Below are 15,879 nucleotides of genomic sequence, written 5' to 3'. Positions count from 1 at the left end.
ATTTGGCTTTGGTTCTCTAGGTGGCAAGAAGCCGTCAGGTGAGAGGGCGAGCGAGTTTCCGGTGCAGGGCTGACCCCGTGGCCCGCACCTGTATTCCCAGACGTGCTTCGTGTGGGGAGGAGGGGCGCCCTCCACTTGAAGGGGGTGTTAAGAGGGAGGTGACAGCATGCACATCACTTTGTGCCTTGCAGAATGTCCTTGTAAAAGTCCTGGGGTTTGGTAGCTTGGGTGAGTGTGGCCATCGTGCAGATGGGGAGACCGAGGCCCGGATAGGTGGGGTGGCTTGCTGAGGCTTAGAGCAGAGCTGGCTCCCAGATGTTGCCCTGGTGGACAGGTTGTCCCTGGTGGAGAGACGTGGCGAGAAAGCCCTGCCTGTGTGGGGGAGAGGCCCGATAGTCAGGACACCCCCCCTGCTCCCCATGAACTGACAAGCAGATTCCTCCCACTTCACCCCTTTAGGCTGAGCCAGAGAAGTGGGGTGGGGGTGGGGGTGGGGACGAAGCAGGAGCAGCAGGGTGGTGGAATGAGAAAAGGAGATGCCCCCAGGGAGGCGTGAGGAGGTGAGCCTGCGGGAGGCCATCTTCTTCCTGCCACTCAAGCCGCATCCTTCAGCTGGGGTGCATGACCCAAACCTCAGCTTCCCTGTGTGTAAATGGGCTAATGCTAGAACCTTCTGAACAGGGTTCTTGCAGGCATCCAAACACATGGGCATGTGTGGGACGCAGTAGAGGGCCTGGCCCGCATAGGGGCCCCTAGCGGGAGCCGTGGCCTGGTGCTCATTGTCAACCACAGTACTAGCGATAGCCAGCCCTTATATAGCACCTACTGTGTGTCGGCTCCTGATTTAGAGCGTTACAGCTGCCTGAGGCGGTGCTCTGGTCCCCCGTCCTCTAGAGGAGGAAGCTGGGGCTCGGGGAGGTGGAGGGACTTGCCCAAGTCCACGCAGTTAGTAAGCAGACTTGAACCTGGGCCAGCTGGCTCCGCCTGCCTTGCTGTGGGACACCACGCTGTCCAGCCCTGCCAGCGCTGTGGCGTCTTTGGGGTCATTTCAGGACAGGTATCAGTGGGTAAAGGGGGGGGTACCATCTTTGGAAATTGAGGTGCATCTTAAAAGGCTGCAGGGTTGCTGAGGGCTGAGGAGTGGAGCCTGGGGAAGTGTTAGGAGCAGAGGCACTCTAGCACCAGGCGTGTGCTGGCGAGCTGACTGCTCGGGGCACCCCGTCTCCTGCGTTCCCTGTGGCTTTGGCAGGTGGGGAAGGGGCCTCCTCCCTGCTCTCTTCTCCAGGGGCTGCAGGAAGCCCCTCTCTGGGTGCCCATGTTCCCGAGAGTGACGATGTGGTTGAAGATGCAGTCTGGTATGGTTCGTAGGACACAGGCTTCTGGAGCCCCCACCATGGGCCTTGTGTCCAGATCCAAGACCCATGCTTATGCTTACCCAGCCATACCCTTCCAGTGTTTGACATCTCTTATCTAAATGGGCAGTTCCCACTGACCCCCCACAGAAACTCCTATTCATCTCTCAAAACCCACCTTATGTATCGCACCTGTTACCTTTCTGGAGAGACGCGAGCCCTGCTTGATGCTGTGCGTGCCCACCACACGTACCTTCTCTGTTGCACGTACTCGTCTGCCGTCACTGCTGTCGACCAGCTGCTCGTTAGACTTGGGGGTATTGCAGGCAGAGGCTGGGCCTCATTCATTCCGTGTTTTGCCCCAGTGCTCAGTAGAGTGGGTGCTCAGGAAATGTTTGGGTAGCTGCCCTGTCCCCTCTCCACCCCATCCCTTCACTTGACCTGGCTCAGGAGTTCCCCCGTCTTCAGCCCCATGGGGACACTGTCTTGTTTGTGGTGTGCCCGGGGCAGGACAGTGCCGGTCCCAAGGCCAGGGGAGGCCCTGCATGGGATCTGGCCCTTGTCTTTCTTTCTTCTTGGAGCCTGGAGATCAGCAGGACTTTTTCCTTGTGTCATTTTTCTGTGGCTCAGGTCTGTTAAATGGGGACATGTCTTGTGTCCACCTCACATTGTGTTTGTGTGATATGAATATTAACGCATGCTCTGTGTTCCATGCTTGGCCCATAGGTAGGTCCTTGGTAAAATGGCAGTCGTTATAGTACTGATTTGTCCCCTGATGTTTTGGCCCCCTGCCACACGCTGAGGCTGCTGGTCTCGGGGTTTTGGCTCTGCACGAAGGGGGCCGAGAGCATGGCTTGGTCTTGGGTGGGCTGGGCCCAGGGCTCTAGGCGGAGCTCGTTTGAGGTGCCAGCTTGAGCCCACCTACATGCCCACTGTCTATCACTGGGGGTGAAGTGAGGGGGAGTGGGTTGGCTTTTGGCACTCCTCCTCCCCACCGTGACACCGGGAGCCGGGGCCTCGAATTCTCTTTTGGCAGCCACGCTTCTCAGGACTCTGGGAGCACCCCATTTTAGTGGGTCTGGATTTGGGGGTCATTCATGGTGACTTGCTTGGCCTGTTGTCCCGGCTCCTTGCAGATCCTAGATGGTCTCCCTGAGTTTGGCTGACTCCAGAGCACCCAGCCTTTCCTGGGTCACAGGAAGATCAGGTCCCCCCCGTGCACACTGTGGGCACCCTGCTTTCCATCACACACGGTGGTCCAGATCCGACAGCAACCCTGCTAAAGCCACCGTCCACAGCTCTCTGTCCACCCCTTCCCCCGGCTGGCCCCAGGCCATCCCCTGGGCCTCCTGAGAGCAGGCCCTGGTGGTCCCAGGCTGGGGGCCCACGGGGTCTGGCGGAGGCACAATGTCCGCCTTTATGGCCGGGCCCGGAGGTCCAGCCTGCTGCATTCACAGCCACTGAGCAGTTTCTGCCACATGTTCCTGTTTTCCTAATAAGTCCCGGGTTGTGAGTGGGGAGGGAGGCGGGGAGGCCCCCGGGCAGCTCAGAAATAGTCACATGATTGTGAAATACAAGAATCCTAGAAAGGGTATCTCTGAGCGCCTCTACACCCCCCCCCCCCCCCGGCTGGCGGCATCAGCTCTGAGGTAATTGCAGACACCAGCCAGCTTCCAGGCGGAGGCAGGCATCTCGGGCCTGGCAGAGTGGCGCGCTGGCACGGAGCTGTGCCCGCAGCACTGGGCCCCGGGGGACGTGGGCCTGAGGGTTTGGGGGGGGGCAGGCCACGGAGAACACCGTGTGTTTGTTAGAATCGAAACTTGGCGGGCTTGCCAGGGCTGCTGCGGGGGTATTGAGGCCCCTGTGTTTGTTTCCAGCCTGGGGAGGGCTTGCAGGGGGCCCTGCGCCCCCTGCTCCATGGCCGTGGATTGGCTGCTGGGCTGGGCAGCTGCCTGCTGTTCCGGACGCCTCTATTTATAATCTGTTCTGGTTTTTTTTTTTTTTTTTTTTTTTTTTTTTTTTTTTTTTAATTTCTCCTCTCTGTCACCCTGCAGAAGAAGGCCGAAGCTGCACATCGGATTCTGGAAGGCCTGGGGCCTCAGGTGGAGCTGGTGAGCTAGGGGACAGGGTGGGCAGCTCTGGGCGGGGGGTGGCTGGAGAGGTGGGCAGGGCAACAGGTGGGCGTGGAGGGGAAGGAGGAAGTTGGCTGTTGCCAAGGCTGCCCTGTCCTCTGGAGGAGGCAGGAAGTACACCCTTCTGATAAGAGGGACTGGCCGATAGTGGGCGGGTGGGTGGGCCTGCTGTGCTGGGGGCAGGGGATGGGGAGCTGGCTCTCTTGCAGTCAGGACACAGTGAAGGCCAACGCAGTTGGACTGACTTAGCATGGGAGGCCCATACTCTGGGCCAGATGATCTTTGCAACTCCACTGGCTGTGTGGACCTAAGCAGTTCTCTTAACCTCTCTGTTCCTCAGTTTCCTCATCTGTAGGATGGGAATAATTGCATATATCCCATTGGGTTGTAGTGAGGATTAACCATATAAATTTTTGGAAAGCACTGAACACAGTGCTTAATGGACAGTACATGCTGAGCGTTAGTCATTCTTCCTTATTCATATTACTGTTGTCAGTGGCGTTTTACTGATGGGAAGATGGCGTGTCAGCTGCAGAGCTGGGAAGCAGACCCCAGGCCTCTTCTCCCTCAGGCACCCCGTCACCTTTATGTGTCACTAGAGACGTAAATCGAGGGAACATGGAAACTCCCGGCTGATGGGAAGCCTCAGCCCCAGGAGAAATGATCAGAGCCCCACCTGCCCGGGACCAGGCAGCGTCCCACTGGGCCCGTTGGCGTGGAGCTGTGGGGCAGGTTGTAGGGACACACACAGGATGGCTGTGACCGGCTCTGTGCATGTGGCACGTCTGGGGGGGTTGTGCACATGCTCCTATGTAATCAAGTCTCGTGCATTTGGAGCCTAATTTTAAACTCCGCTCACCGTGTGTTTGCTGAGTGGCCTTGAGAAGAGGACTCGGTTTCCTTTTCTGTGAAATGGGAGGACCGGGAACTTTGGGGAGGCGGTGGGAAATGATGCACTGTTAAGGCTCACTTAGTGCCGTCTTGTCCTGTCGTCAGCACCCTGCGGTTGTGAACACTTAGGCGGGTTGAGCTGTTTGCCCGTGGAGTTGTTTCCTCAGTGACAGCTGCGCCCCAGCCTGGAGTCCATGTGCTCCGGCCAGGGTGAAGCAGGGCGCGGCCCCAGGTCCTCTCAGAAGGCAGAGCCAGGCTGGCGGCGGGGGGCTCCTAGGGCTCAGGGGTAGGGCCTCACACCCCTCTGGGATGGGCAACAGGCCCCGCTCCTGGGGCTTGCTTTCCCTGTTGGGCATGATTTCTGGGATGTCTCTAAGACCCTCTTTTTTTTTTTTTTTTTTTTTAAAGATTTTATTTATTTATTTGACAGAGACAGCCAGCGCGAGAGGGAACACAAGCAGGGGGAGTGGGAGAGGAAGAAGCAGGCTCTTAGTGGAGGAGCCTGATGTGGGGCTCGAACCCAGAACGCTGGGATCACGCCCTGAGCCGAAGGCAGACGCTTAACCGCTGCGCTACCCAGGCGCCCCCCTCTTTTTTTTTTTAAGTAGCTTTATTGAGATATAATTCACATGCTATACAATTGATCCATTTAATGTGTACAGTTAAGTACTTTTTAGTATATTCATGTGGGCGACATCTCCACAATCAACTTTAGAACATTTCACCATCTCAAAAAGAACTCCGTGTCCTTAACTATCACCTCCTTATCTTTCCATCCCTTCCCTCCCCCCTCCTCCCACCACTCATTTACTTTCTGTCTCTGTGGACTTGCCTGCTGGAGAGTTCGTATCAATGGACTCATACACTATGTGGCCTCTTGTGCCTGGCTTCTTTGACTCAGTATAACATCCTCAAGGTTCGTCCGTGTTGTAGCGTGTGTCGGGACTTCATTCTTCTTTAGGGCTGAATAATATTCCATTGTGTGGCTAGATCACATCTGTTTACCCACTTAGGCACTGACAGACATGAGGGCCGGCATTCATAAAGTGGCCATGAACATGACCGTACGAGTCTCCGTGCGGGCAGGTTTGCGTTGCTCTTGGGCATACACGTGGGACTGGAATTGGTGGGTCACGGTCACTCTACGTGTAGCCTCTTGAGGATTTGCCAGACGTTTTCACAAGCTGTGTACCATTTTCCACTCCCACCAGTAAGTTGCTTCCTGCCTTGGTTTCCCCTCTTGCCAACGGGATGGCAGGACCAGAGGTGGTAGCCAACCATTTCCAGACCTGATGGCTCTCCCTCTACCCTCTCCTGACCTGATGAGTGGGGGGAGTGGGTGGAGGGTGCTGTGTCTGGATGCCTGAGGAATGCCCAGGGCCAGGTTGCCCTCCCAGCAAGGCCAGAGCACACCCATCCCTGTCCCTGAGGCCCAGCAGCCTCTCCCTGAGCTAAGTTCCCAGGGAAGCAGTGTCAGCCTCCCTGTGAGTAGGGCAGGGCATCTGCTGGGCTCATAGTCCCAGTGATTCTTTTCTGGGTCTTCCTAGGGTGAGGGGATTGTCCCCTGCTTGGGGGTGTCAGAACAGAGACTCCTTCAAGGCTGGTGGCACAGGAGGCCAAGGTCTGGAGTGTCTGTTTGGTGGACTGTGTGGCTGTCCCTGGAGCCTCTCGAAGTCGGCAGGTTCTTGGCTTGGTGGCCTTCAATGGGGCTGTGGAGAGGACTCACAGTGACAGGGTACCTTCTTCGTGTCCCGCCTCGTGGAGGGGTCACTGTCCATTTTCTAGATGAGGCTTGGAGAGGGCAGTGCCTTGTCTAGGGTCACAACAGCAAGGGATGAGGCTTGAGGGGTTGCCGAGCTTGTGGGGTTGTGGCCAGCCAGGGTCTGCCCTCAGTCTTGGTCACCAAAAGGCCCCAGTGGCCGGAGGTGTCTTCCAAGGAGAGGCAGCTCGGAGGCGTACCCTGTGCACAGGCTCCTTCTTGAAGGGCCTGGTGCTGCTGATCCCAGGTCTCCAGTACTGGGCCGCACCACTGGGGCATGCAGTTCCCTGGTGGTCTGTGTCATCTGCAGCCAGGGAGCACTTAGCCCAGGGAGAGGCTGCTGGGCCTTAGGGACAGGGATGGGTGCTCTCTGACCTTGCTGGGAGGGCAGCCAGGGCCTAGGAGAAATTGGCATTGGAAAGCAGGAGAATAGCATGGGCTGGTCTGAGTGTGCACCTCCCCTCCATCCCAGGCCCCTGGGGATTGGGGATTGGGGGTCCGAGGCCTGGCCTGGAGGAGGGGCGCTGAAGGGAGGGTGTGGGCCGCTGCAGCCCCCACCCCCTCTCCCCGCGGCTTTGAGTCATCGGTTTCCTTCCTGTTCAGAAGAGCTATTTTAAGAACGTGGTGTCACCAGAGGGTTGAGGGCCGGGGCTGACACTTCATTTCTTAGCAGCTCAGTCCACCTGGGGTTTCTGGCTGTTCTTGGCTACCCTGCCAGCTGGCTGAGTTAGGCCTGACGGGGACCCCCCCTTCCTTCTCCCGGAGACCGGCTCTGCTTTCCTGGTCATTTCTGCTTTCCAGCCTTGTGTTTGCAGCTTTGCACGTGCCCCGCTTTGCGCACTCTGTCTGCCCTCCAGGTCATTCGGGCTGCGCCCCCATCTTTAGAGGAGGTGATGGAGGCAGGGGGAGGGCAAGAGGCAGGTCCAGGGCCGCCAGCCAGGAGGGTGGGCCTTCCCAGTGGTACCTTAGCCTTCCGCCTGTGGGATGGAGCTTCCTTCTTGGGCATTTGTCCCCCTGATGGGGGCTGGAGACTGAGAGGTTGGGAGGGGCAGAGGAAGGCCACTGTAGGTGTAAGTGAGGCGATCACCTTGGGGCCACCATATTGGGACTTGTCTCCTGGGACACAGGGAGGCCTTGCCTGGCCTTTTGCAGCAACCCCTGTAGGTGGCCAAGAGAGGTGTCAGGGAGACTCCCTTGGGCCCTGCCTTCCCCTCAGCAGTGCACCTGCCAAGGATGGACCATGGCCCCTCCCGCCCCCATCCCACTCTGGCCTTCCAAAGGGGCTGACCCGGGGCCTGTCACCATGGTAACAAACAGCCTCCCAGGTGCTCTGGGCCCAGACACTTCCTTCCCTCCCAGGACTCAGTTTACCTTGAAGAGTGCTCAGTGAATGCCCTTGGGGGACAGCCCCTGTGGTTAGAGTCAGCGAGCCCCACAGTGTTCTCCGTGCCTCCTGTCAGAGGGTGCACCATTGACAGCCGCCTCGAGGGCCAGGCTGCCCTGTCGCCACCTTACCTAGCAGGGCAGGTGGCCATAGGTGAAGGTGGGCTTGGCAGGGCACAGGCTGACTGCAACCCCTGCTCTCAGAAGCCCATCTCCCCTTTTCTGGTCTATCCCATTACGTAGAGATAGTCCCTGCTCCCTGTCCATCACTCTCTCCTAGGGTCTCTGTGTGTTTTCCTTCGGGCCCTCCTGATCTCCTCAGGCTGTGGAGACATTGCTGTTTGCCAGCTTTAAAACCAAAACAACTCAAATCAGTCACCAAGTCTGACATTTCCTGGGCTCCTCGGAAGCCCTGAGAGTACTTCCTATTTGCTCTGTGCCCATTTCCCAGATGAGAAGACTGAGGCCCAGAGTGTGGCCCACACGTGTCTGAGGTCACACAGCCAGTGAGGGAGGCGCCATCTCTTAAATTGGGGCGTCTGTTCATTCCTGGAAACTGAACCTGTGGGCCAAGCCCACTCCCACCTGGCCTGTGTTTTATGGGTGCGTGGAAACAGGAAGGACCTAATGCAGAGTCACCCAGGGTTAAACACGCATGTTTAATGCTTTGAAATTTGGCCTGGGGAATCTTTGTAGGGCCCCTTGCTGTTCTCAGGTGAGTGCTATCAGCCTTCAGCAGTAATGCCTTGCCTCCCCACCCCCCCAGCTGAGAAACTCTGCAGGGGGTCTCACCGTGGGCTCTGCAGTTGTCCTCGTGTTCAAACCCAGAGGGGGGTTCAAATCTCCCTGCTTCCAGCTGAGCACCTTGGAAGGGCAGCCTGACCCAGCGTGGGGAGAGATGGCCTGTACCAGCCTTGGGGTGACATCTCTGTCCCTGGGGGGATGGCTGAGCTCGGAGCCTAGAACTGGCCAAGCACAGTGGTGAATTCTCATGGAGGGAATCTGAGGGACGCCGGGAGAGAGGAGACGCTGTCATCAGTCGAGGCTGCCTGCAGTGTCTCATCCTAGGCCCGTGACCGCCTTGGCAGTGGAGGCCCCTCCTGGAGGAGCCTGCCCTGCCTGTGGAGGGCAAGAGGCCTGCTCCTGGGGATGGAGCAGGTTGGGCCCTGTGGCCTTGCTGCTCGTGATTGGTCCCCATTGGCTGGGATTATCAGGATGTTTGTGGGTGTCAGGAGGTGTTTCCAGCCCTATGCCCAGGGAGAAGTTCTCGGGCGGAGACTTAGTGCCCTTTTCATTTGCCCTGGGGTCCTGTCCTGAGGCTGCCCCTGTCTTGCGTGACCCCTCACGCTCTGTACCTGGTTCTTCTACCACAGTCATCCATGGGTGCCCTGGGAGGCTCCTGCTGTGTGTGTGGGTGTGTGTGGGGATGCAAAGGAGAGGGTCTCTCTCACACACAACACACACACAAAGACACCCAGAGAGGGCAGAGGCGGAGACAGAGAGCAGACCTCTGCCTCCAGGGCCAAAGTTGAGACAGGAATTCTAGTTGTAGCTCATTTCCTACCAGTTGTGGACACATATTTTAACCTCTCAGGGACTTGATTTTCTCCTCCATAAAATGGGGAGAATAATTGTATCAGCCACTGCTGCGTAACAAACCAGCCCCAAATTTTGTGGCTTGAAACAAGCACCGTTTCCTGTTTCCCATGAGTGTAGGAGTCAGCCGAGCAGTTCTTTTGATTCAGTGCTCATCTGGGCAGTCGGCTGGTCGCCCCCGCTCAGCCTTGGCTGGGATGGCACTCCTGCACTCTGTGTCCTCTGTGTCCTCTCGGACTCCAGCAGGCCGGTCCAGGCGTGTTCTCTCACCAGGAGCCGGCGAACAAGAGCGGAAGCAGAAATGCAGAGGTGCATTTTCAAGCCTCTGCTTTCATTAAGTTTGCAAGTTTCATTGGCCAAAGCAAGGGCATGGCTGGATACGGGAGGCAGGAAAAATTGGGGTCATTAATACATCCTTGTGCCCTGTTGGTGACAGAAAAGACGCGGACGCTCTGGGGCATTTCTGCCCGCCAGGTTCTGGGCTGAGAGCTCCGTGTGCACTGCCTCGTTTGATCGTCACAAGAACTCTGAGTTTAACCCCATCTACAGTTGAGCACCTGGGGCTGAGGTGGCTTATGTGACTCACCCAGACACACGTGGCTGGAGAGTGGCAGAGCCGGGCTGTGCACCCAGGCCCGGAGGGAGATGTGCGGTGGCCGGCTGCAGCCGCTTCCCCTTGCACACACTGGCCGCCAATGTGGGCCCGGGGCCTTCCTGGCTACTGTGTACGATTCCTGCTGCACACGGGCCCTTCTGTGTCTCTTCTTCCTTCTGGTGGGGGACATTTAGCTTGCTTCTGATGTATGGTTGTCACGAGCCGTGCCATCTGGGCATGGCGGTGTCCTCTCCTGGCAGGACACAGTGCCCGAACATTCTCGGGCATCTGCAGGAGGGGTGGGGGCCGTAGGGCATACAGGACTCCGTTCCTTGACAGGTGTTTTCGTTGCTCCTCCCCAGAGCGTGTGCACCCAGCTACGTGTCCCTGGCTGTCGCGAGCCTTCCTGTCCTCCCCTCACCCTCACAGACTTGTGGCAGCATTTGGCCCTTCTCCTCTGCCAGGCAGTGGGGGCAGCGTGGTGCCTTCCGGTCGTTTGGACGCAGAGAAGTTGAGCAGCTCTCCCTGTCGAGACCACTGCTGCACTCAGATGCCGTGCACGCTCAGGCTAGCACTGCCCAGTGCCCTGCAGAGGAGCCGTGGTGGCCTTGCCGGGGGGGGGGGGGGGGAGCAGTGTCATGGCACCCGCAGCCGTGCCTGGAGGGTTACAGCCCGTTCCCGGCTGGGGCTGCAGGCTGGGTCCCTGTGTTCTGTTTCATGCCTGTCGGCGGCCACGTCCCGCCCCAGCACACAGCTCCCTGGAGCCGGGGCCTGGGGCTCTGGGGCTGAGGTTGCCTGGGACGGCGGTGCGGCCCCCAGGCCGGGCTCTGAAGCGCTTTCCTCTCTCTCCCTCCGCAGCCGTTGTACAACCAGCCCTCGGACACCAGGCAGTATCATGAGAACATCAAAATGTGAGTACTCGCGGGCAGCCGTGCAGACACGTGGCGGGTAGGGGGACAGGCTGTCTGGCCTCAGAGATCTGGGCTGGGATGTGGGTTCTCAGTTCCTAAAAGGGCTCCCAGGCAGGCCCAGGTGCCAGAGGAAGGGGCAGGAGGGGGCAGTTTGGGCAAGAACTCTGGGCCACGTAGGGCTGAGGCTGGGGTCAGAGCAGGCCTGGGGCAGGGAGGGGCAGAGGAACGGCCCCGTGAGGTACTGGGATGCAGACCTTCAGTTGGGGAGGGTGGCTGAGGACACTGCACAGCCCCGGAGACACCGAGGTAGGGGGCTGTGAGGCCTCCTCCCATTTGAGCAGGCAGAAGCTGTTCTTGGAAAGCGAGCTCAAGATGATGGGGGGGTGGTGCTGGGGCAGGTGGGGCCTGTGGTTTGAGCTTTGATGTAATAAGCGTATTTGGGAGTGTCCCACGGTCTGCTCAGGGGGTCCCTCTGTGGCATAGCCCAGTGTGGAGCAGCTGTGAGCGCTAATCCAGACCCGGAGGCTTTGCGGGTGGCCAGTATGGTATCCCAATGATGGGGCCTTTTCCCAGGTGGAGGCTAGGAGTCAGGAAATACCAATTAAGTGCCACATGTAGTTGGTGTGGGCGGAGCTGGCATAATGGGGCAAGAGGATTGTGCTGGAGGCTGGAGGCTGGTGGCTTCCTGTCTTCAAGCTGGGAGGGAAGCACTGGAAATGTGGCTGCCAGAAGAGGGTTGGCTTTGGGGGAGGGGGGAAGAATGCATTAATGGGAGCGTAGCCTCCTTGGCTGAGGAGGGGATAGTACCTCATGTTGTTATCCAGGAGTCCAAAAGGTAAAAGGGGCTATAGACCTTGCCCCTTGAACATACGGCCGTGGGCACTTGGTGGTGTTGGGTTAGAGGCAGTGTCTTCGGGGTGTGTTAGAACTGTTCAAGGTTCGTCATTGGGAGAGGGTGCAGATGTTTTTGTGTGACCTCAGAGGGCAGTACTTAGCTTGTCCGGTGGGCAGTCCAGCCTGGTCCAATTGTCCAAGTTTCCCTGGGGTGGATTTGCGGGCTGTACGTTGTAGTAGTCAGTTCACCATCCCCGGACCAAACTTCCCAGTAGTTTTAAAATATCTACTGGTGTTGGTCTAGTTGACAGGGAAGTCTCATTTGTAGTTTCTGGACTTGCATGACTGGTCCAAGCTCTGGTGACCCGAACAGCCACCCCCGTGCAGCTCCCAGGGTCTGATGGAGCAACCTAGAAAATCTCTTGTTGCCAGTTAGGTTGTTGCCCCGTTTGTGCTCAGGAGCGTCTGCCAAGGATGCCTTACCTGCACTGCTGGCGAGTCACTCCCCTCCCGTGGCTGGCAGGGGTGCAGAGTGGCCTGTGTGGGGAGCACTGGGATAGTGCTAGCATTTCCCTGTCTGCTGTGGCCTGTGCTCTTTTGTGGCCTTGTGGGTATGTCCACTGCCCAGGCATCAGATCCCCCTTGACTCAACTAGGTTACTTTTCCCGTCAGGCCACCTCAGTCCCTTCTAAGTTCCTGGGACCTGCCTTCCCAGGGGCCAGGGCTAGAGGTGAGGGAGCGAGCCCGAGATGAGGGTGGGTGAGGGCAAGGGGGGCTTTTTAGGGCTGCCACAGCTGGTTTGGGGCTCAGTGGTGGGGTGTTTTCATCTGAGCTGGGCTGCTGGAAGCACTCATTCATTCATTCATTTATTCACTCAACACTCATTTATTGAACACCTACTATGTGCCAGCCCCTCTTCTAGGACCTGGGGATTCAGCTGTGAACAAACCAAAGGCCCATGCTTTGATCAAGCTTTATCTGGCAGTGGAGACAGAAAGTGAGTCAAGTGAACAAGATGTTGACAAGTGCTGTGCTCACACAGCTGTCTTAAGCTCCCTGTGCTTTGGTACACCTAGCCCTGTTTTCCCTCTTGGCATAACAATTTTTGTAGTAATGTCATTGTACTGAAATCTCACACAATTTGTTCACTAAAAAATGAGTAATATTTGAAGCTGAATAATGTGGATGATTTCCTTTTATAAAAACAGCCGTAAAATCCAAACAAGAAAGGAGAAAGGCACCCATACGAATAATATTAGCAGGTAAGATGCTGCCACGTCTCTGTTTAAGTATAATAAAGCTATAAACTTACTGAAACCAGTGCCCTATTTTTGTACCCCCCAGTCTTCATCAGAGAATGGCTCTGGTCTCCTCGAGTACATTCTGGCTAAGTAGGTGACTGCCTGGTGAAATGTGTTCCAGATCCAAATCACAGATGGGCACGTTGAAGTTTAAAACGTAGAGATGAATAATTTTAAGATATCTTACGTAAGTGGTGAATTTTATGTTAGAAAAGTATATCTGTAAGCAAATTATTTGAACTGATCTATCCTTAGAATTTTGATTTTGTTCCTAGTTTTCCATGAAAATCCTAGTGACCTCTGTATTTTTAATTTCAGTGCGAGCATCAGTAAGTTAGTGCGGTCGTTCACTTAAAGACTGTGATGCAGGGGCGCCCGGCTGGCTCAGTCAGTCGTTAAGTGTCCGACTCTTGATTTCGGCTCAGGTCATGATCTCAGGTTCATGGGATCGAGTCCCAAGTCAGGCTCCATGCTGGGCGTAGAGCCTGCTTAAGATTCTCTCTCTTCCCCTCCCTCTCCCAGTGTGTGCTCTCTCTCTCTCCAAAAAAAAAAAAAAAAAAAAAAAAGCTGTGCAGATGGCAGATGTGGTGGGAGAGGAAAGGAGGGTGATTTTAGTCAGGGCTGGACCTGACAGCAGGGGGGGCCCTTGGGGGCTGAGTGGCAGCTCGCCATGTGGGCCTCCCTGGCAGGTAGAACAGGCAGTGCATAGGCCCTGGGGCTGGACTGAGCTGGTGAGATCCCAGAGAAGGCCAGCATGGCCCGCAGGGTAGGTGAGGGAGAGAAGGTGCCAGGCAGATCACCCAGGGCTGATGAGGAGTTCGGGTCATATTATTTATGTGTGAAGGGAGGCCAGTGATGAGGTTTATGCCAGGAAGTGATATGTAGAGTTTTTGCTTCCAGAGCTCACTTTGGTGGCTGCAGAGAGGAAGGACTGGGGGTTGGGAGACCTTGGTGGAGGTAGCCATAGCCATCCAGGCAAGCAGTGACGGGCCTTGGTGCTGTGGGAGCGGCCAGGAGTGTGGTGTGGAGGGGCAGGGACAGGGAAGTCCCATCGCTGCAAAGGTTGGGGGCCTGGGCAACTGTGGGGACAGTGAAACTTGAGATGGATGCCGGTGATGAGGGGCCAGTTAAGGGCCATGAGCATCTGGCCCTGTGGCTAGCCACTTATTCTCACTGCCTCGGTTTCCCCATCTGTGAGGTGGGAATAAGAGTAGCTCCTGCCTCTGAGGGTTGCTGAGGATTCCGTGAGTTACTGTCCCTGACGTGTCGAGCTCAGTGTCAGGCACGTGGGGAGCATTCTGTGATTTTTCTTACTATTTTATCCATGTATTCCTGTCCTCTGTTCATCCAGCAAGTATTTATTGAGCGCTCACTGTGTGCTAGGTACTGTTCTGGGCCCTGGGGACACAGGAGTGGATGGGGCCTGACATTCTGTGATTGGGTGACAGCTTGATAAGGACAATGAGAGATCGGGGTGGGGGCGGGGCACCCTACTGCCACGGTGCCCCCCCTCCCTCCGCAACCCATTCTGGCCCCCTCCCTCCTGCTGCTGTCACTGGGCCAGGTGGGAGGTTATCCCCTCCCCAAGGACCTTACCCTGTCACTTTAATTTCCCCGTGTGTGCGCGGTGGGGCTGCACAGTTAAAGTTAATTTCACGCTTGACTTCCTGCTGCACCGGCAATTTCAGACGTGTCGAAGTCACCTGTACCCACCTCTGCTGCTCTCCCTCCGCCACCTGCGTCGTGGGGAGGTGTGGGGGCGGCTGCCCGTGCTCTGCAGGGTGCTTGCCGTGGGATCTCAGCCCCACGTCTCAGGCTCTGGGAAGCAAGGGAAGGCGCCAAGTCAACCTGAGGTGGACTAAATGGACCCTCCGTGAAGGGACCTGCCAGGAGAGCTCTCCGGGGAATTCACCGCCTTCACGAAGACCCCTGTCATTCCCTGAATGGGTCTGGGGTTGGTGCCCAGGGACAGCTGCTGCTCCTGTGTGCTCTGCCATGGCCGAGCCCTTCCCTTCCACACCCTCCTCTGGTGTTACAACCCGGGCCCTGCCCTTGCTCCTCTTAACCTTCCTGGGGCCTGCAAGCCTGCTGGTTCCTGGTGGTCTCTCCGCTCCCTGCTTTTCTTGTCTTGATGTCTGCCTTCTTCCCACCTGCTGCCTCACTTGGGGGTTGGCTGACTGCAGCCGTCAGCCCTAGAGCTGTGCAGGCGGGAAGGGCACCTGGGATCCAGGTTGCTATGACAGGTTTTTGTGGGCTTGCTCTGGAGGTTCAGAGATGTTAAGTAACTTTGCTCGGGTCATACAGCCAAACTCCTAGGCCCACCGGATCTGCACACCCACCCTGTTACCTCTCCTGGGCCTCCAGTTGGGGCTCTGCCCCTTGCTAGCCTGGTGGCCTTGGGCAAGTCACTTTGCCTGCCTGTAAGCAGGTTTCAGACCATCAGCCACCCTGTCAGACAGGCTCTTTTCAAGGTGTTAAGAGTCCCGCTCAGGCCGGCCTCCTCTGTCTTACTCTTCCCCAGCAGCTGGGGGTCTGGCTGTCCCTGAACGCCCCTCCTCACCCCCTCTAAATCCACCATCACCCTGGCTTCCCTGGAACTCAGTGCTCTCATTTCCCTCTGCCCACCCTATTGCTCTGCTTCTCCCAAGCCTCAGCTCAAATCTCTCTACTTCCGGGAAGCCTCCCCTGATTGCCCCCAAGTTTTCCTGTTTTAGAACACTGTAGGTCCCAGGGCCTGGCCAGACTCTCTTGGATCTTCACAGAGGTTCCAGCCCCTTATCACTCCCTCCTCGTTTTCGTATCTCCTCCTGGATTCAGCACCTGATGACGAGGCCTGTGTTTCCTCACAGGTTGTGCTTTTGTAAACTCTGACTTCTCCAGGAGATGACAGATATCCTTTGCACCCCTATAAATGCCTCCACTGGCAAACCTGTCATGTTCTGGTTTGTCAGCCCTTCTAGAGCCCTCTTATTGGAGACTGTGTTCCCTATTTTTGCCAGAAAAAAAAATCACAGCAGAAAAGATTTGTCTGCAGTAAGCTATTTGCATCTCTAATACCAAAACATTTCTTGGGACAAAATAAACACTCCAAAAATGTTTGCCAGAAGAATGTTGAGCAAGTGGAC

At 56.8% G+C, this 15,879-nt stretch overlaps 1 protein-coding gene across 10 annotated transcripts in view; it reads left to right on the top strand.

Annotated features, from left to right (window-relative positions):
- NCOR2 (nuclear receptor corepressor 2) overlaps positions 1-15,879 on the top strand; it is a 368,100-nt gene that overhangs the window by 245,962 nt on the left and 106,259 nt on the right. For 5 of the 10 annotated variants that reach the window (XM_057306005.1, XM_057306004.1, XM_044389807.3 and 2 more), the window contains 2 exons: positions 3,407-3,463; positions 10,567-10,619. In XM_057306005.1, coding sequence (XP_057161988.1) covers positions 3,407-3,463; positions 10,567-10,619 — 110 coding nt within the window. Of the gene's footprint in view, positions 1-3,406; positions 3,464-10,566; positions 10,620-12,363; positions 12,451-12,661; positions 12,716-15,879 lie in introns of all 10 variants that reach the window. The other 5 variants (XM_057305998.1, XM_057306002.1, XM_044389806.3 and 2 more) reach the window with 2 other exon arrangements.

This window comes from Ursus arctos, unplaced genomic scaffold (assembly GCF_023065955.2).
Source record: "Ursus arctos isolate Adak ecotype North America unplaced genomic scaffold, UrsArc2.0 scaffold_34, whole genome shotgun sequence".
NCBI classification, from domain to species: Eukaryota; Metazoa; Chordata; class Mammalia; order Carnivora; family Ursidae; genus Ursus; species Ursus arctos.
Note: the sequence above shows the minus strand (reverse complement) of the source record. Positions and strands in the feature narration are given on the sequence as shown.